At 35.3% G+C, this 21,876-nt stretch overlaps 2 protein-coding genes across 9 annotated transcripts in view; one reads left to right on the forward strand and one right to left on the reverse strand.

The window, feature by feature from the left end:
- LOC126917050 (monocarboxylate transporter 10) overlaps nt 1-21,876 on the forward strand; it is a 192,285-nt gene that overhangs the window by 119,732 nt on the left and 50,677 nt on the right. The window lies entirely within an intron of this gene.
- The window catches only part of LOC126917035 (hemicentin-1), a 644,265-nt gene that overhangs the window by 56,329 nt on the left and 566,060 nt on the right, over nt 1-21,876 (reverse strand). For 6 of the 8 annotated variants that reach the window (XM_050723410.1, XM_050723406.1, XM_050723411.1 and 3 more), the window contains 8 exons: nt 19,988-20,099; nt 14,236-14,414; nt 7,624-7,968; nt 7,004-7,270; nt 4,741-5,097; nt 4,154-4,414; nt 2,765-3,022; nt 100-117 (listed from right to left, as the gene is read on the reverse strand). In XM_050723410.1, coding sequence (XP_050579367.1) covers nt 100-117; nt 2,765-3,022; nt 4,154-4,414; nt 4,741-5,097; nt 7,004-7,270; nt 7,624-7,968; nt 14,236-14,414; nt 19,988-20,099 — 1,797 coding nt within the window. The remainder of the gene's footprint in view (nt 1-99; nt 118-2,764; nt 3,023-4,153; nt 4,415-4,740; nt 5,098-7,003; nt 7,271-7,623; nt 7,969-14,235; nt 14,415-19,987; nt 20,100-21,876) is intronic. The other 2 variants (XM_050723413.1, XM_050723407.1) reach the window with 1 other exon arrangement.

The following is a 21,876-nucleotide window of genomic DNA, read 5'->3' on the forward strand; positions in this document are numbered from 1 at the left end:
CAGTAAAATTATATAAAAAAGAAATTTGCATCAATACAGTCCAATATTTAATATTTTAAAACGTAATATATTTAATACAACAATTATGGTAGAACTTACTTCGATGTCCATGGTGAGCTAAGAAGAAACGAGAATGTACAATATTTCTTATTTATTTACTAATCATTCGTTGAAGGAAATATTATTAAATATTACCATAACTAAACATCGATATTGCGCAGAATATATGTATAGTTTTAATACTATTCATGGTTTTAAGTCAACGATAGGTAATTTAGATCTTTGAGCTATTTTCTGTTAAGGGAGCCACATGTCCCTCTTCGATATGCTAAATTACGAGCTACAACGAAGCTATTTCTATGAAAATTTTAATAACTATTCCGAAAAATGTTTATCGTAGATTTATTTAATCGCTTGGATATTCATATCCTCCAGGGTAATGTTGCATTTTCCTTCGAAGGAATGATAACAGTTTAAAAGTCGAAGAGTAAATGTCCCACTGGAAGAATTCCGAATTATTTTTATTACAAATACGAAGATTCTTATAAATACTATTTGCATTGATTAAAATATTAATTAGGAGAGAAATCGTTATATACTTTGCATTATATTTACCATGTTGTTTTTCCTAATCTGAGAACAGAAACATAATGTAAGGATCGAAATAAAGAAGGATTGGATTAAAACGAAACAGAAATTACGATAAACAAGATTTCTAATTTCTTGATTTATTTAATGAATTTCTGAACTTACTCATGATTTATTTTAATCACATAACAATTACTTTAACCGATCGTTTCCAAGTTATGCTACGTTAACATTTGAAAGAATTGAAATCAATTAACTTGAAATTCATCTATCTTTATTAACATTTAATTTCATAATTGCAGAAATATCTTGTTATGTAATGACCCTGTTAGATAGATCAATCTCGATTTACTTAGTTGGAAAGTTCGAATTCGAGAGGCGACATAAATGAGTTCGTATCACGGAAAATGCTCGTTTAAATCTAACCGCGCTTTCTCGAATCTCCATCGTTTGTTGCTAAAAAATCATTGAAGATTCGTGTCTACGATAATAAAATTAACATAACATTTAATAAAAGCATAATTTCCGTTTTTAATCGCGATCCTCGTCCAATTTTGTTTTTACATACCATCTACAGATTGTTAACAACATATTTTCTCTGTTGAAAAGAAGCGCTACGGATTTCAGGTACGCCAACCACGCGAAAAATAATTACCATCGTTTTGACGTTTTTAAATAAACGAGAAAACTATATGAGGAATGCAAATTAAAAGAACAAATCCGATTTAACTTGGAATAAATCAAACTTTTGAATTTACCAAGTATTCAAGGGGAATCTAATTCAGAATCTAATTTACGAACTTTCATTCGAATGCTCGTGTTGGAACCCCAGACATGGAAAAATGTGTCTCGCCCCGGGTTCGTTAAATCTTGCTGGTGGATCACGAGGTATAGCCAGAAATAAAAATATGCTTAATTGCAAGTACTTTGACCGCACAAATAGCTTCGTTCAAAATTGTTCTACGTGAAAAGCGGCAGTTTACCTGGAATTTATTTAACTCTTAATGGAATTCACCTCGGACTGAAATTTCACACTATGTAAATTTTGTTTCAACGTTACTGACCCGTAAGATATTTCTTGCAACTATTGTAAAAGAATAATTTCGTCTAATTTCGAATTGCTTCCTTTTTATCGGCTATCATCCATTCGTTTCTTCGCTTCGGCGTAATATTAATATAAGGTTCTGCACAAAAGATCCGAGCAAACATGCAAAGCATCTCTTTATGAATATTTAGTGACACTGACAAGAAAGTAATTTCGTTTTTGTAATTTTCCAATGTACGTGTACCTTTAGAATATGAAAACGCTATAAACTGATCAAAGGATCGTTGAAAATGTATCTGTGTCAAATAACTTTTTCGATCGAAAATTTAATTCGTATAAACCTTAAATATAATTTAGTAAAAAATGTCATTATCCTTAAATAATTTATGAGAAATATGAAAGAAATTTATGAGAAAATTAAGTATAACATTGATGGTGAAGATTAGAAATCAAGAACAACACAAGTTTTATATTGTAACATATTTAAGGTAAATAAATGAAGTACTTGCTGGTATTCTGCTGTATTTCTAAGTGGTCAAGAGACGTTTCTAGACATTCTTAATCTCTCACGCTTTCAGATCCTCGGTCTCGGGAATTTTTCTTTACACGTGAATTACAACCACACAATATAATGTAAGAGCCACGATGGGAATGTTGATATCGCGAGAGGAAAAATAACTCTGGCAAAGGAATCCGTTCTCTGTAAAAATTCGCAGCAGTTTCGGCTGGAATCTCGTTCCTAATTAAATTGCCAAGTTTTGAAAACCGCGCATCATCATCGTCTACCAGATCTTCGTCATTAAAACTCTGTTATTTCAATTAAACGTGACCATTAAAAACTGTTCGTAAGTAATTGAGGTACAAAAAAAAAAGAAAAAATAGGTACAAAAATTATTTTAAAAATTTATATTTAAAATATCAATATCAATAATAAATGAATATAATATCAAACAATATCATAAATATATCTGAGCTAAGGCTCCGTTCACCGCATTAAACATAACGTATTTGATTTATCCACAAGTTAGATTTCATTTTATTTAATACCTAGCACTTTTATTTCTATAATTTTACTAGTTTATAGAAACACAAGTAATCATGAAGTACAACAGGAAGCAAATCAGAACGTACCTGGTACATCGCGGTCGCAAGGATTGGAATGGCCGATAGAGTTGTTAGCAACGCAAACGTACGTCCGGAAATTGGTTACCGACGTATCGAGGCGGATGTAGCTTTTCCCATTGCGCATCTCGGCGTTCTGCTCTAGCGTGTCATTGTCACTCTTCAACGACCAAACGAAATCAGTCTCCTTCGGATTGGCCGTCGCTGAGCACACGACGTAATCCTCCCCGTCTATTCGTTCCCTTTCCACGTGACATTCTGGCTTAACTACAAAGGAAGAAAGCCGCATTAACTTACATTGGTTTTGCACGAATACATCTGTGTCACTTGGACACGCGTCTTACTTGCTCCTTAAATCATTGTCTTGCGCTGCTTTGTTGAGATAGAACATATAGAGCATGATAATGATGTAATAGCTACATCTATCAGAGACCGCTAGAACGGGTAATTTATAATTCTTCATAGAAATATGATAAATTTATTATCGTGATTTTAAGAATTAAAAGATAGAACTATCAGAGAATGTGTGGCACACTGTGGTTCTGATGTCAGTGAAATTTTTTGGTTTCGATGCTTCTTTTCGTATCTTGGAAGAAAGCATGAATTTTTTAACCTCGAGTAATAGCAAGTTACAGCATTTGGTTACTTTCGGAAATATTTGAGATTGGAAATATAAGGCAAGAGGTATGAAACGTAGGAGAAACTGGAAATCGACGAAGGGATGAAACGTGCAATTGCGTGAAATATTTCAAGAACGATTCATCACGTTCTCGCCGTTGATCGAAATTACGTTCCTCAAACCAAACGAATTTCGGCCGAATTCCTATCGTTCTTCGGTTTATCGAACGTGATACAGTCTTAAACAATTTAATCGATCTTTGTAACGCGAACGTGAGCAGTTTATTTGCTCTGATATTCCAAAACAGGTTTCTTATTATACGTAACGTAATCAAAAGTATTCAGGGAAACATTTGTATTCACGATAATGGCAAAAGTACTATTTTACTATTATTTTGCAGATATAATTCTTTTCTTAAATTAATTTAAGTAAAATTTTCTCGGATCGTTTACTCCAATTCTATGAAACACTTTGGCATTTTATTTTTAACAAGGCATTTTCTGCTTACGCATTTAAATTTCATTTCTACGTTTCTTCTACCTTAACGAACACCGGTATCTTTATCTTCTTAACGCGAACGGAAAATATTAAAAAGAGAAGAGAAAAATGAAAAAGAAAAATAGTCGAAGAAACAGAGAGAGAAAGAGAAATCGTTCTTTTAGTTCCTGCCATTTCTTTCTTGAAGAATACTCTGCCATGAGAACATAAATCTTTCTCAATATTTGAACGTCACTCGAGATGACTGAGGAACTTGCACGTCGGGATGTTTCTTTACTTACATTGAACATTCATGACCATGGAAATGTTCCGGCTTCCGTGGCGATTCGATGCCTCGCAGTAGTACGTCCCGTTGCTGCGTCTAGGCACCGCCACTTTCAGATCGAGGACACGGCCTTCGATGATAGTGTCTGTGGAACCTTCCCGAAACCAACGAAACGTTGGCTCCGGTTGTGCTCTCGCGTTGCAGCTCACCGTTTCCGGTATCGTATCGACCGTCACGTTTATTATCTTCTTTGATATCGTCATATTTTCTGGCGGAACTGTTGCGAAGAAAAAGACGCGTATAAACTTTACGCTGTGTAAACTGTATTTGTGCATACTGTTCGAATGCAAACACGAATACAGCATTATATCAGTCCACCGAGGGACATCGTAGCGAAATAATGCATTAAAAAATATAAATGACAAATATAAAATATAATATATTAAATAATATCCTATAATTGTAATTATTTATAATATTTAAACTTTATATCGCGTGATATTAAAAAAATGAATAGTCTATAAATATCGAAAAGTATGCGAGGATAATATTTTCAGTACTCGAGGAGTTAAGTTAACTTTATCGAAAATCAAATAAACTCACATTCCACATGGAAGTGCGTGCTACTTTTCACTCCAGCACCGATACTGTTGCTGCTACTCTCGCAGGTGAATCTGACGTTGTCTTCGACGCGATCGAGTTGGCCACTCGGCCATGCAGTTAGATTCCACACCAGGGTCGATTGAATGCTTTCGAAGTCATTCGTTCGCGGATCAGGCGGATGATAAACGTTCGACAGGTAGTATCGGTTCGTTTTCGAGAAATCCATCGGCATGCCGTCCTTTAGCCAGGAAATATTGCACATGGGAGCGCACTCTACCCAGCACATGATGCTAACGTTCGGCGAATTGTACACGTAGCCGTGATAAGGGAGCAGCTTCTTGATAAACGTTGGCTCCGCTATTGACAATCAAAGAACAAGTTGAACCGACCCTCGAAACGGAACGGGCATTGTTACGAATCGAGAATGAGATACGATATCGTCGCGTTACGATAAGCTCGAATCGACGCGGAATATTTTCTAAACTTTATTATACGATACGATTTTGCAGCTGATTTAAGGTAGTTTTAATTCAAACAGATTGACGTGCGAATCAATTCGTTATCGTAGATAATTGAATCTTAGAGAAAGTGTAAAATAAAATTTGACAAATATAATTAAATAAATCTTGTAACTGCATAGCATGATAGCAACGAAACTTTTTAACAATTTTTAAATTATTTAAATGTGTAATCATTTCAATTCGTTAAATTAAATAAAGCTACGAGTTTGTACGTGATTTGTCTTGGAATTTCAAAAATGAGTCGACACATGGAGATGTTGAATTTAAGCGTGAATATTCGTCGAGCGATAGTTGTTGCTTCTCCTCTGAAACGCACTGAAGCGTTATAATATTATTATCGTTTCTCTATTTTTATACGAAATACGAGTCGAATAAAGCTTCTATGACATCGGGGAAATATTATGCAAAAGTTGCTGGCAAACGTAACGTAATGCATGTTGCCGCTTATGCGAATTAAGTACACAAAGAAATGAGAAACAAATAAAATAAGGAAAAATAGAAGAAACAAGACAAGTTTACACAGCTCTCAAGATACGAATCATTAATTTAGATACAGCACAGAAACTGTGGAAACACTTGTGCTCTTTCACGTTACGTAAGTTTATCTTTCTGTTGTACAAAAGTAACAAGTAATAAAGCGTTACGTTTCATTTACAGCTTAATACATTTTTCAGCATATATACATATAATGAATTTTGTGATTTAAAAAATGATATTTTTGTAATCTTTTTAAATATTGCGAGTTTATTGCATTTTTCTCTTGCTTTATTACATGAAGGTGCTTTTCAAAGGTGTGTTTATGGAACCGACGTAAGTTTCACAGAACGAATTTTTAAACAATTTCATTAAAAAAATAATTTTCCAATTGTTGAGCCATTATTACGCGTAGAAGCGTTCGATTAAAAAGAATTTCGGTCGATAAACCAAACATTGAACACTAAGAAAGAGACGGAAAGGAATATCGTAGAACGAGACAGAATGGTATTTTAAGTAGAAATGGTCGGCTTTATGTCAGGCATATGCGTGTTGTAAGTGGTGTAACTATTCTTTTGGAAATACAAGTTGTACCAGAATTTTTCGCGAAACAAATTATGATTCATATATACATAGTCATGTACCTTGTACTTAGTGTACCATCAGCTATAAATTAATAGCGTGAAAAAATGTCGCAGTTTATAGAAAACGAAATCATTGATTTCTTTAACATCTCTAGTTACGAATCGACTCAATATTAATTCCAACACACGTGTGAAATTGATAAGCGAATAAAAATAATTATATTCAATTGTCCGAGACACATATTTTTGTTAAACTTTAAAATATTTTAATAGATCGTACATAATCGAATCAAATGTTTAATTTACTTACAAATTTATACGTGTACATGAAATGAAAAATTTCACAAAAAGAATCGTATAAAGTTTATTAGAAAATTAAACAGATCTCTTTTCTTCTGATATAAAATATATTTTTACAAATTATAAATACTTTGGTAGATTAAACAGAATATCCTATATTTCTGAAATATCGAAGGAAAGAGAAGGAAAAATACTATAAAATAGAATCTATTTAGTTTCATTCCCTTATTCCACCACATTTTCCAAATTCTGTAAAATTTAACGCTTCCTATCTCGGTCGGCCGTGCACGAATCTCGAACGCGAAATGAACGTCACGTGAAAGACGGACGACAGATTTATTCGACGGGGGATTAGAAAGTTTTTCGAGTAACTTTACAACTCACCAGACACGTCGATAAACGTGGTAGCCGGGTCGCCGTCGCCGGCTTCGTTGTAAGCCAGACAAGTAAAGTTCGCTTCGGTTTCCAAATTAACCGACTCGATGGTAAGGGTAGCGTTGTTTTCATCCGGAAGTCTATGAAGGCCTCGTAACCATTTGAAGCCAACTACCTTTGGCCGTCCTGGGTCCAGTACGAAGCACGTGATTGTCAATGGCCGTTTCTTTATTACCTGCTGGGGCTCGTACGAGATCGAAGCTGGCCCAGGTTTGTCTATCGACACGGCAAACAAGCAACTCGTTATTTATATCGGAAACTCCGACCAAACTTCTTCTTCGTTTTTCTTTCTTATTAGCCAGCGGATTTTTTGGTGTATTTATAGGAAAATTAAAAATGCACCTTATTAGTGATCAGAAAAAAAAAAGAAAATTGAAAATAGGTGACCTAAAGCATCATTTTGTTCTTTCGCCAGGCAAATAAATCTTGGCGGTATAAAAAAGAAAAAAAGAAAGAAAGAAAAAGAAAAACAAATTCTCGCAAACAGGAATCCCAGTAGTTGGTTCACATGGGGAGCGAACGAGCAAATGGATCGGATCGAGGAATTAAAAATTAAAAGGGGGACTCACAATGGACCATGACAGGTGCACTCGGTGAAAGTGGTCCCCAGCCAGCGTCGTTTCTACCCTCGCAAGAGTAGTTCCCGTGAAAGGAACGTCCCACCGCTTCCAACAGCAGCTTGCTCGGATCGATATCGCAGAAAATTAAAGATTCCTCGGTGGTCGTGGTGGTTGCGCTGCTATTTCTCGTGCAATCCGGAAGTTCTTTCAGCAGGTCCCCGTCCAAGTACCATCGGACGGCGGTCAAGCTTGCTGGATTTCCAGTAACAACCTCGCAGGTCAGCGAGACGTTCTGCCGGTCTGCTTCGTTCACTGGCGTTTCCGGGTCCATTATCACCTTGACTACTGGCTTGTCTGCGAGCAAATGAGAGTCGGAACAGTGAAACGGTTGCTTATCATCGACTAGTACGTGGAAATACTGTTTTTTTTCTTTCCTATAATTTATTTTTAATATTACGCTTCTTTCTTTTCAGAAACATTGTATTCATATTTATTATTACCTGTTTTTCGGAATTTTCTGTTCCTCTTTCATGATACTAGCGTGTATTCATTCGATTCGTTTTTATTTTGTGTGAGAAATATGGAGGATATAGTAGTAGTAGGTAATATTATTCGAGAGATTACATGGAAGAGTATTCTGGTTTGAAAATATTCTCATCTCATCTATAGTAGTTATAAAGGTTAATAGAATTTTATAAAGTACTACGAAAACTGATCTTTTTATTATTTAAAGTAAGTTGGTTAGCAGATTAGATTTTGTTACTGTAATTTGACTGTTCTCTTCTTAAGTATAATATTTTAGAGAGAAAAAATATGAAAAGGGGCATTGTAATGAAATTCATCCACGATGTTTATATCAACCCAAATACTATCCTGACATCTCCTCTCTTCTAAAGTTAATGCTCGAACCGCGGTAAAAACTCCAATAACCTTGGCCAACACACATAAGTTAACTAATTTAATGTCCTACAGAGAACGTGACTGTCCAGCTGGATCATCCGTGTTAGAAGTAATACTTCGATCGAATAAACTTAATCAATACAGGTAAATAAATAAATAACGTAAGAGAGGAAACAAGAAGATTCATCTGTGAGTCTGGTGTGCCGAACGATCACAGAGAGCGAGAAAAAAAGAAGAGGGAGCCGAAGGCTCATGTATTTTTTACGAGCTCGAGCATCGTATAAAGATTTACGTCCACGGCAAAACTATTCAAAATGAAGCGTATATATTATCCGGCATGGAACATACCGGAGAACGGGCCGTTTATGCTACATCCAGCCGAATAAACAGTAAAACGAGACAACCAGAGTTCAAAGAGCACCTGAAAGGAAACTTTCGTCGACGATCCAATCAGCAGATTGGCTGAAACAATTTTTCTTTTCCTTTTTTTATCTTCTTTCTTACCTTCGGCAAGGTAATCAAGATTTCAGCAAGTTCAAAACAAAAGAATCCGAAGAGAGGCAGCGTAGTCGGTGCTCGAAAGGAGCGAAGAGGAGAAGAAGATGGAGCGGAGAAAGGAAAAAGAAAAGCGTAGGAAAGAAAGGAAAGGGGATTCGGCCCCGACGAAACTAATTTTCCGTGTTCGAATTCACGGCCCGTTTCCATGGATTGTTTGTAGAAAATACAACACCCTCGAGCGGTATTAAGACTGCAATTAGAATTTCATTGTATCGCGGCCGAGTTTACGTTAACGTGACGTTAACTTCTCGGAAACGCGGAATGGCTGACCCAATAACCGGTACCCAACTGGAGGGTGTGGGAGAGCAGCTTATTTAATCCATGCTGATATATTTACGGCTCCCTCCGCGGCACAACGAATCGTATCGTTTCGGTGATCCGTGGATTTGCTTCAACCTTTTCTCTTTTTTTACTTAACTATCCCGCCTCTGTAGAATATCGCGGTGAGAATATCCGCCTATTTTCTTCTTATTTTATTCAAGGCACTTTTTTAAAACTCGGTTGGTGGAATATCGAATTCAAAAACTTGCGCAACCTTAATATAAAAGGGACGCTATTTATTTGCTCGCTTTACGAGACAGATGGAGGTCGAGAAATTGGAATTGGTTTTTTTAAAACACGATAGATTTCTGTTTTAGTGCTGGTTTAATGTCACGCATGAGAATAAAACGGAGGCAAATCGCGAGTAACAAGGTTAATACGTTTCTCGCCAGACACATAGAAGAATATTTCTTTTACGATACAGTACAATTCATGCACCTTCGACGTAAAATTATTTGAAATAAGTTTCGAATTTGGAGATTTAGAAAAAACAATATAGTACAATAGAAGAAGTAGAAAGTAGTTGTAGGCGCTCCACGTCAGATCTGCTAATTGGTGTATTGTTATTCGAAAGTTCGTTGTAAGAGTTGAAATACTCGTATACATAATTGCGATACTCGTAATTTCATATTATTATGAATAGAAATCAATGCAATTGAAATACCGCGTTACACAAGATCGTCGCGAACTTAGATTCAGTTAAACTTTTTCAGTTACAATTTTTGTATAACACGAGTTTGTCTATGAATTATAGTGTTCTTTATTCGCGTGAAAAATGTTGAAGTATTTTTACAACGTGCTCGCTTTCTTTAGATAGAAGTTTACTTGAAAGGAAATATTCAGTTCCCCTTCAAAAGAATATTTTCCACCATTTAGCTTTTTAAATGCAAGAAACCATGCGAGTTGCTATTTTCAGTTATTCAGTCTCATAGAAAATACACAAATAATAAAAAATTAAACCGCCTTCCATTCAACGCAATCGCTGATACTGGCACACACACGTTGCGTCGTCTTAATTACCCAAGATTTAATTACTACACGTTCGGTAATAACCAAAGATGCAATTGTTATGTTTTTCTTATGGTACGTTTTATCAAGACGATTTAGACATACAGGCAAAATAGTAAGCAATGAGATTGAAACAAACATCGCTAGTTAAGCTATGCAACTTTTGAAACAGACAATTTCAATTTTTTAATAACTAACGCGTGAAAATTTTTTTCTCCAACAATTGCCCCCTAAAATTTTTTCGAACAATTTAATAAAAAAAATAGAAACTGAAATGAATATTTTTATTGTTTCTGAGAAAATTTCTTATAATACTTTATTTGGATCGCTTTATATTCACATTTCAAAGTGAAAGGGTTAAAGTATGATACAAGATGGTAATTGTGTATTTTCTAATACTTCTCTTGCGCGTTTTAAATTTATATTTTGACGTTTTTCCCAAGTTGGTCGTATTACGTTCAGCCGACAGAAATATAGAGCTATAAGTATCACAATACATCAATTGTGCTACCACTAGTTTAGATAACTTGAATTATATGAACATTTTCTCGTGTGACTTTTGTCGAAACCGCTTCATCCTGCGGCTTTTAGATATTCCACGGTATCGGAACACTGGTCGAATTCGAAACTCTGCTGGAGCTATTCTATTTCCATGGTTTCTATTCCGAAAGGAAGTTTGCGTCCTGTGTATTTCGCTCCACAGCTTGATAGATGTTTAAAGTTGTTTCATTTTGTCGCTTTGTTCCTTTTTAATTGGTATGTAGTTTATTTTTCAGGACAAAAGTATAATTCAGTGATAAAACTTCTAAATAATGTAGTTACACGAAGTTTTCAACTTTCTTGATGGTAATTGTAAGAAAAAGAATGTTCTGTTGCGGCAGGAACAAGTAATCAAATTGAAATTTAATCTTTTGCTTTTTATTTCAATTTTATTTCCTTAATTTTTAATGAATATCAATTATTTATTACTTATATTATTTTTAATCGTCAATGAATAATTTTTAAATATTAACACTGCGACGTTAAATTTCAATTACGATTAATTTTGTATTATATTAAAATTCTAATATTTTCATTTTAAAGAATTTATTAAATAAGTAAATATGAGTTATTCCGAAAAACAGATATTTTATGACACATTTGCATCTGGCAAAGGCTATAATGATACTTAAATCGTGCCTCCTGGCAATTGGATCAGTTTGATAAATGGAGCTGTCCACGATCTGGCATAAAGGAACCCGAAATTCTAAATGGCACACCGACGATACCTAAATCTTCTGATGGAAATTCGTTTTAAAAATTGTAGGCTGAGGGAGAATCAGCTCGTTTGATTCGGATCGAAATCATTCATTTTAATGGATTAACCTATCTACTTCACGCACACGTTCCTTTTCCACAGTCCTAATATCTGAAATTTCTACCATCCAAGACTCGGTTTAAGTTGATAGATGTAATTATCCTTGAATATATTCGATTTCAAAATTCAATATGGCAAGCAAAGGTACGAGAATAAACACAAGAAAATTATTAAAAATTACGACGAGAACTATATTTTATTTGCGTAATATTCAAACGCGAGTCTTCGGTTTTGCTTTTAAACGTTACGTTTTTACGAAATTATTCAAGAATCCTGATAAATTATCCAGCAAATTAGTCGTTTCTTATATTTCTATATTAAATGATGTTAATTTATAAATCCGTAATTCATAAATATTTTCAGCTATAAGAAAGCGATAAAATACAACAAAATATAAAGCAACAGTAATAAAAATATACGACAAAAACGATTTTATCTTTTCCAATGATTTATGAATCGAGCTAATTACAATAACAAGGACAGAACCGATTTGATTTTCATAATGCGGTAGGCCATAAAAACGCTAGCTATCAGATTTTTGTGGAATCCTATTTCAACAAACATTGCGTCTAAAGTTAGCAATTCTGCAGTGACTTACGAATTAGCCGTGAATCTATTCCAGACCAGACGAAATCTCCATTGGCTTTCGATAACGAGAATAAAACGATTTGATAAAACTTACAAACGTAAGTGTGCTTCTATTGAATTCTCGGAATTTCATAATTGTAACGACCGAAGATAGAATCGATCGGTTTTTGATAACGAAATTAGTCATAAAACGATTAACGCCCGTGCCGATTTGACGATTCGGTGAACCGTGTAATTGCTGGGCCATCGGCTAATTAAGATACCCGCTTCATTATTCATAGCGCGCACGGTTCGATTTTCATTTATCTGGTTAAATAAGTGACGATAACTACTGGCCTGTCAGTTTCTGCAATTAACTTCATATTTTCAAGTATCTCGCCTGATATTCAAAAACTTTGGCTTTAACCGATCGACACGTTGTAAAATCATGGTAATACATATAGATATGCGACGATAATGTCAAACAAATAGCATTGGGCTGCGTCGCGTTCGACTATCCTTTTTACTCGCGTTGATTTACACTCGACGAATAAATAATTGCCGAACGATTTATCGTTGGTTCGAGTTGGCCGGCCAGCCAGAAGGAAATTAGTCCTTGTAATGAAGATAAGTGCAAAATGCATGGCCATGCCGAGAACGACAAAATGGCCGGACAAATCGATACCAGACCAGGATATTTCTTTCTCTCCACACGTTTCTTTTCTTCGTTATCGTTCACGTATTTTTTTTTTTTTTTTTTTTTTAGAAAATCGAAAAAATTATTTGGCGACAAATGATCTTTCATTGGATTCGCGGTCGTTGGATTTATTTGCGATACGGTCTGGCAGATTCGGAAGATTTATAGAATAATAGGAACACAAGGTTTACGCGATATTGACGAAACATCTGTTACTTTGAGAACTCGAATATTTCAGTTAATCCTTTTGACGATACGATGTTTCTTAGGCCACATAAAAATTTCTTTTTTTATAAATTAATCACAATTTCTCATCTCCTCGCAAAGAAAATAGATAAAGAATTCTCCGAAGATAAACATATTTATCGAAGATATGGTTTGTATAAAATTAATCGGATAGTGTACTTTTCAGAAAACTGTAGATCCTGTTGATCTTCCCTGTCTTCCTTGAAACTGTAATTAGGTAAGTTATCATACGTAATTACATCAATTATCACGTCAACAGAATTGTGTTGGCGGTTCCGCTATGAAATTATAAAACCTTAATAAACGTTTTTGTGTTTCACGATCGGGCAGTGTGGCGTGAAGAAAAAGTTTACAAATAGAAAGCTGGACAGATTATGTTCGGAAATAAAAATGCAGGCATTACGTATGTCCTGGCATTGGTTTTAAGCGGCGTTCCAGAGAATTTATGGACGCATAAATATCGTTTACCGGAATAAAACGCGATAAATTGTCGTAATGTGAAACGGAACGGAACTGTTTCTCCGTGTATCTTTTCTTCCCATCGATGATATCGATTTTATTTTCTCCTGGACCTATCCTATTTTTCTCTGGATTATTAAAAACAGATATTTCAATAGGGATTTGATCTTACGTATGAATATGCACGGAATTTGTGCGGTTAAAAATTTGCAGATCTGGCGGCGCGATGATTTGAAAATTTAATATCAAATGAAAATTTATCAAATTGATATTTTCTAAATAATTTGTCGATAGATATTATTCTTTAGATTTAATCGCTAGATTCAACTAGAATCCAACACACGATAAATATTTATTAAACACGACATAGTACCACGCCAGAAAAATTTACTTACAATTCTCAATGAAAATTGATTGTAAAATTCATCCAAATAAAAAAAAAAAAAAAAAAAAGAAAAACGTCGATCATTCAGTGAAAATAGTATTCGTTGATTTTCACGATACTTACATAGAACCGAGACCTGTACGATGTCCTCTGACGTTGATGAACCAATGTTATTTTCTAGTACACATTTGTAAGAACCCATGTCACTGGGGGTCGCATTTTTCACGGTAAGAGCCGTTTGTTCCGTGATACCACCCTCGTAGTGGTCGTCGGTTAGAACCAGTTCCTTATCGTCTCGATACCTGAACAAGTGAATAAAACACGTTCTGTAAAGAAAGATACGTAAAAAGAAGGGAAAGGAAAGTAATTCTTTCTGCGATTGGTTTTATATAAAATTTATAGTGTTTCTCCTTGCGCGCTATTTTATATCATCTACTTATTATTTTTCTGCGCTCTTAAAATCCGGATGAAAAACGAATGATTAAAAAGAACGTTCTCCGTTTCTAACGTAAATACAACAATTTTATTGAAAATTCTATGCGTTTTCCGATAATCGTTGGAACCGAAAACGCAAATAAAACAAAATTAAACATGAAAAAACGAATAAATTCGGAACAAATCTAAATTGGATCCTACAGCGACCAGAAATCAACCAACCGAAACGAGAGTCTCAGCAAATCAGATTTTCAATATTTTCGAAACATTACAACTACAGCAGAACCAGTTTGCAATGCGAAAAACATCACCCACGATGAAATCTGGGATGGTCTGCATTTCGAACGAACGCCAGTTTACAGTTACCGGAAAGTGTTAAACACGTGTTCCCTTTTATCCTATTCCACCGTGTATGCAACAGTTACGCTACGATTTTTTAATATCCAACATGTCGGTACGTTCGCAAGTAATACACGATGAAAATTTCTCATAAAAATCGCTTTACAATCGTCACGAAAATAATCCTCTCCTTTTTTGTCTCTTTTTTATCGTACCAGCAATTCGTACGCTGTTAACGAGCAATTTTTACCAGCGAAACCGTATCGTAGCCTGTCTCAATGATAACCTGGTATCCATGATCGATGTCGAGCATAAAGTAGCCATCGAACAGATGACTCTTAATCAACGCTCATCGTTCTCTCGTAATTATCGTGTTTTCGGTAGTAATCGCGTTTCATGTATTTTTATTGCGCCACACGGTAGCAATTTCTTACCGGAATATTTCTCTCGTATAGCCGACACCTGGAATTGAAACTCTCTCCTTCCTCTCTTTCTCTCTGTCTCTGTCTCGTGAACTCGTGCGCGTGCACACGCGCCATTACATGCATCAGCGTGAAATATGGTTTTTAGGTTGCGCCCACAGAAAAATATAATAAATCATCCCGATAAATTCGCGCCTTTTTATTTTGACGTTTCGAATGCCGCTGTCGAGCCTGCTACGCTGGATACTTTAAATCCTTCCAGTTCCGATACCTTCAGTGTTGCACACTATGCGTTATCGAACACGAAACGCGAAGCTCGAGTTTCTAAATATTTGATAGTCTGTGGAATTTTAGCGTATGTATATACGCCAGAAGCTGTTTTCCAGGAGAATCAATATGATTGCTTTTTATACATTGACGGTGTATTTAATTTTTTACACTGTATGGTCGTGCAAATTTTTCGGTAACCTTTTCTGCTGTATCTACGAAAAATATTGGTAAAATATTGGTCGAAGTTGAGAGACTATCGAACATTGATTATGAAATGTCGTTTCCTTGAACGCAACTTTAACTATACGCAGTTGATTTTTTCGAGGACCAACCAATCTTTTCAATTTACTTCGTCATATATAGTGGCGAACAGAATGAAGTTTATAAATTAAGAAGCATAAAAGGACAATATAATTTTTCAAAATGGATTCATATTAATTTAATGAGAGCAACGAATAAATATGATATATAGATGTATGTTACCAATATGGTAAAAAGAGTCTTTCGTACAGAAGGTATACAAATTCGCAGTGTATCAATCTTAAACGTTCTTTTATTCGCCACTATAAAATCACCCTGTACCCCATAACAAGCACCATGAATTACGGGCACTGTATCTACAGAACATTTCCTCCAAGTTTTCTTAAGTCCTCTTAGCAGGAAATTGCACGGTATCGAGGCATTAATTGCTTGGCAATAACTTGGAAGATCGATGTGCCGTGGCGTTGCAAAAAATTTGCAATTCAGAATATTCATTTTCGATTCGCTAATTAACGCTCTGTGAGAAAATTGATCAGCACGATGGTCGTTCTCGAGGTGTTGGAAAACTACCATCGACCTGGGCAAAGTCTCCGTCGTTTTGTGCATTAACCCTTTGAAATCCAATATCGGTAGGTATACACGGTCGATAAACGGTTGTACGAGTTCGCCGCTTCGAGTTCGGTAAAAGAATTTCACCACAGTACGCGAACCGAGTAACAATCGTGGCTCGAATGTTTATTTCAAGATCTTAATCCCTTTCTTTCGATTTGATAGTTTTTCAAAAGGATTCTATGTCTTATACCTTTCGTAAAATTGTTATTCGAAATGCCACGAAAGAGAAGATTATTATTAGTTCGTCGTCCTGCAATATTTGACGAAATATAAGAATTATTAAAAGATTATGATAGTTTTTATAACTTTATTGGTTGGTAAAATTTATTTCGAACGTGTTTTGTCGATTAGTGAGGCTTGTGAAGGATTACTATAATCACAGATACCTTCAGATATCTCCAAGTTATTTATTTTTGTATTTATTAGTAAAATTTAAGGTGTAAGGGTTTCTCGTAATAAACAATTTCACTCGAGAAATAAATCATTCGTGTTTACACGGTTTATATGATATATTCCTTTTCTTGATTTTTAATAATAAACTTATACAGTAAGAGATACAGATTTATGCGACGAAATGTTTCCCATCAGAAATATAAACGACTGGAGATGTTAATAAATCAATTTGAAATATTATTTCGTCACCAGCAAATTTCTATTTCATATTATATCTTACTTTATTATAGTCTGTTATTTGAGCCACCCAGGAGCTATATTAAAAAAAAATCTCCATAAATTTGAAAGTAAATTGAAAAATTTATAAGATGTAGAATATTAATCAATTTAGCTTCCGACAAATTCATTCATCAATCTTATATTAAACAACGAGACAAAACAGTGAATAATTACGACAAAATTATAAGAATCCTATAAAAAGCTGTATCATCATCTGGGCCATCTCGCACGATAATTTACCAACTAATCCCATAAAACATTATTTGTTTTATTATCAAAATTATTACTTCCGCAGCAAAGTATTTCTTACTAATGGTAACTTGTCACTCGTGATTTCTACAATCTCGCGGATAATATAACATTTTTTTTTAAATTCAGTTGAGCAAAAGGACCTTAATTTCATTAAGAACACCAATTACCGTAACGATAGGCAAACGAAATGATACAGCGAAGAAACCAGAAAGTAAAGTTTCACGACAAAGTACTCAAATAGCCCATACTAATCATATTTTTATGCAAACTAGATTTTACCCCTTTATTCGAACCCGAAGACAGAATTTTTGCCCGCGTCTAGATACTTCGATCATCTGTGTAGCATATCCACAGTATACCTTTCAAGGCAAAGCTTAAAACCGCGCCCATAAAACGGCTCTCGGCTGCTCTCTATAATATTACATTAAGTCGATAAAGAATCTGTATCGTCGCGGGCCAAGTTCAATCCAATCTTCGCCGTCCAAGGATTAACTTCCAGTTACTTCCGTCCTCTTTTATAACACAGTTAGCCGTGGTTGGGCGAAACGCTATAAACTCGCGCGAGCCGTCAATAAACTCTACAGAGCAGTTTTGTAGAGAAAACCGAGAACGCTGGATTCTCATGGAAGAAGAGAATGCTGCTCGATCGAGGTGCCTCTTAACGCTTCTTAGGATAACGCGTTTAACCATCGTTTAATGCGTTCCGTGGAACGCCATTATTGGCGACCGATGAGCAGAATATAGAACGATGGTGTTTTGGTGTTTCGTACGAAGGGAGGAAAGAACGAGCTTTTGATGAGCGGCAAGGGTTTCTGTGATAAAGGAAAAAGCAGAGACGGCGCGTTATAAGAGAGAAATTATACGATAAGCAAGAGATATATGTAAAAGGAAGTATAAGTAGACAGGTAGCGGAAGTAGGTATCGATAAAGCCTAATGTCTCTTTGATCAATAATACTCTGTTGGCGTTAAGTACGTGTTGAATCGAACTGAGAATCGGACGTGTACGAATTATACCGCGAAATTGTTTTGTGAGAAAGGGAAATACGATTTTGTTGGAAGAGGAAAAATTGCGGTATCTTTGATTAAATTTGTTTCAATTTTGTCTTAGTTTGATTTAATTGAGAAACCAAAGAAATTAGTTAAACTGGAATATTGAAAAATGGAGGCAAAACAAATATAGAGAAATTTCATTGATATCGGTAGTATTCAGTGCAACGATATTTAATCAAAGATAAAGGTATTTAATGTTTATAGATAAAAGGGGAAAGGAATAATTACGAAAAAAAGAAGGAAATTGTTCTGTTACAACGAATCGATGTATCGCATATTTGCGTGGAACTGATGTACTCTTGAACATATTGAGGATATTTGTGATAGCTTTTAAAAAGAAACGTACGGGTCAGAGTTAAAAAGTATTACTTTTTGGGATACTTTCGCGATTTATGTTTGACGTTTCATAGGTAGATTTTTTCTATACTCGAATATACCTGTAGTTTTATCATTTCCTCTTATACAGGCTTTCTGTGGTAAAGTAACAACTAAATGTTCGTTAAACTATTTTTCAAACTTCGAACTGTGAACAACTAACTAACAAGTAAATAACACGCGAACAGAAAATATGAAAATAAAAGCTTCATTTTTTATAGGTAGGAACAATGAATTATAAAAAGTTAACAAAAGACAGTAGAGCAATAAAAAAATTTCAATATACTTCCGAGCCAATTACTCTATTCACGGCAAGAGTTACAGCGTAATTCAATACACGTTCAACGTCAAACAATTTACCTTACTTTTAACAACAGCATTCTATCATAATTTCTTGCTAAATTGCCTGTCCGCAATTTTCTCTCTCCTTTTTTTTCGGCGATTTATTTATCTATTTCCTTTTTCTACAAAGAACGCTAGATCGATCTTGTGAAAAGGTACTATAAAACGACTAAACTTCCCCGTGGTAGTTCGGAAGTAGGAAGCTTGATAAACGAGCAAAATCGTTCACGAGAAAGAGAGAACGTGTCAACATCTGAAGAATGAAAAACATAGATTTACGTGATTCAGAGAAGCACGTGGTAAAGACAGGCAACATAAATTTCTGATTTTCTTCCTCTTTCCTCCCCCTATTTTTATTCAATTTACGTTTCACCCCGTTTTATCAATTTCTATTACGACTACGATAGTACACCATAAACCTCGTACAAGGCTATATACAGGCTATACAGGCTACAAGTTGATTCGAGCGAAATAACGCGCGTTCAAACTAATTCGTGCGCTAAACGCCGGATTAAGAGCAATAAATGTATTCCTCTTTTCTTTTTAATACCTCCGGCATTGGTAAATTCAATGGATTATACACACTCGCGTATATAAATGCGAGCAATCTATTATTTGAAAGTACCGAGATTTCTTTTGAACTTCATATATCGTCTTTATAGAGCACTCGAAATATCGACGTCGTTGTTTTGGACGTTTTTAGAGACATAACTAAAATTAGAGGTTAGTCGTTAATACTTAATAGGCATTAGTTATTAATTGTTAATGGTAGATTTAATAGAAGAAGCATTAATATTTGTAGCAAATGTCAAGGAATGTTAAAAATGAATTCCGATATATTTACCATGCTGTTTTTAACAGAGTGGCCGGGTTCGCTTCGTAGTCGCAGAATACTATAAAATCTTCAGTTTCGTTCACAGTGATGTTCTCTGGTTTGATCGTTACTATAGGTGGATCTGCAACAGACAAATTATTCTTTATGTTAAACGCATGCATATGCTAATTTATAAAATAAATATGGAGAAGAGCCAACTAACATTTTCACTGATAACGTTCGTATCTTATTTTTGAGTAGTCGTGGCTGTTTCGTTCACTTGTATCGTGCCGTTCTTTAATCAGAACACGGAGATAATTCAATTAAAAGCGTCCCTGTGAAAATGTGGAAACTCTCGTCACGAAGATGAAAGAGCGGCGTTGAGAGGATCTTATCTCGCCAAGGTTTTATGCCGAAGCACGTGTTCACGTAAAAAGAGGAAACTGAAAAATATGACGTCACAGAACACGTAGCCAAATTGAAGGATATATAGCTGCAAAGGGAAAGGCGTGAATCGCGAAATTTACTATCCCGTTTATAACGGGTGGAACGAGAATATAATGATTCGATCGATTTTACACGCGTCCATTGCATTTTCGAGGAAACATCAAAGTAGAAATATATTTTCGAGAAGAGAAGGGAATTTAGTCGAAAGTATCGAATTAATGCGAACAAAAGATCCAAAATTTCTCTGAGGTCTAAAATATCTAAAAAAAATTCAAGAATAATCTCGTAAAACATGTTAACAAACAAACTGGTAAAAGACCTACAATTGCAAAATTTATAAAATAAAATTAAATACTTTGAAGGTTAAAGCGAAAGAAAAATATCATAGAAAACTTGCAATAATTTGAAAAAATTTGAAAAAACAATATCTGCGCTAAACACTTTTTACTCTTCTCGGTAAATAGGTATCATAAATCCTCGAAATGTCCAACTCTTACTCTCATAGCACCTGCATGGTATTAAAATAACGCACTTTAGGAATGTACGGACACAAAGGTTATCGCAGAGTTGATATCGTGCAGGCTGTAGAATTGGGAAATCCACGCGTCCGCTATCCGAGAATACGTAGCCGCGAGGCGTCTGGAATTAAAATAACGCGTGTGCCCGGAGAGAAGTCCTAGGAAGCGGAAGGTGCAGCCTCGTCCGCGTTCCGAGATATGTTTAAACGCGACGGCACAAAATGCCCGGCATAAAACAAAACCCCCGTAAGTACGTAGTCGCGAAAGTGGCCTGTCTAAGGGGGAAGAGAAGCTGGAAACGCGCCAGGTCCGCGCGAGTTTCACGTTTCCAATCCGTGGATAGTTTTCCTGCTGGCTACGAAAACGAAACTTTCCCCTTTCCACCTATCCCGCCAGACCTAAATGGAAACACCAACCAGACGCGAGGCTATCCGTCTTGTCCTTCTCGTGTCGTTATGACGGAATCTTTTCGTCGTCTGGCTCGTATAATCGAGAGATGCTAAACGTTAGTCCGCTAGATGAAAGCATCGTTCGAATAATTATTAGGTTTCATATATGAACAGGATTAATCCTTTTACAGCGTAATAAAATGCCAGAGAACAGGGAATGAACGATTCAGAAAATAATTATTTCCTTATCTGGAAGCTTTTTTGCATTTCTGGTATGACAAATAAAACAATATGTACGCCTCGTTGACAAGTATTAGGAAAGTTACGAACCTGAAGAATCATTAGGAAACTATCAAATATTTCGAGAACTATTATTTCGGATTTTATATCGGACTCACGTATCGAATCTCGCTTAGTTAGGTATAACAAAAATCAATTCTCTTCTTGTCTATATCCATTTTAAGGATAAAGGATAAAGAAGTTGATCTGTAAATAAAGAGAGAGGTGGTAGGAAAGGAGGAAGATGCTTTTATAACCATATGTTAAACTCGATAGGGAAACAAAT

This window comes from Bombus affinis, chromosome 6 (genome assembly GCF_024516045.1).
Source record: "Bombus affinis isolate iyBomAffi1 chromosome 6, iyBomAffi1.2, whole genome shotgun sequence".
Lineage (NCBI taxonomy): Eukaryota > Metazoa > Arthropoda > Insecta > Hymenoptera > Apidae > Bombus > Bombus affinis.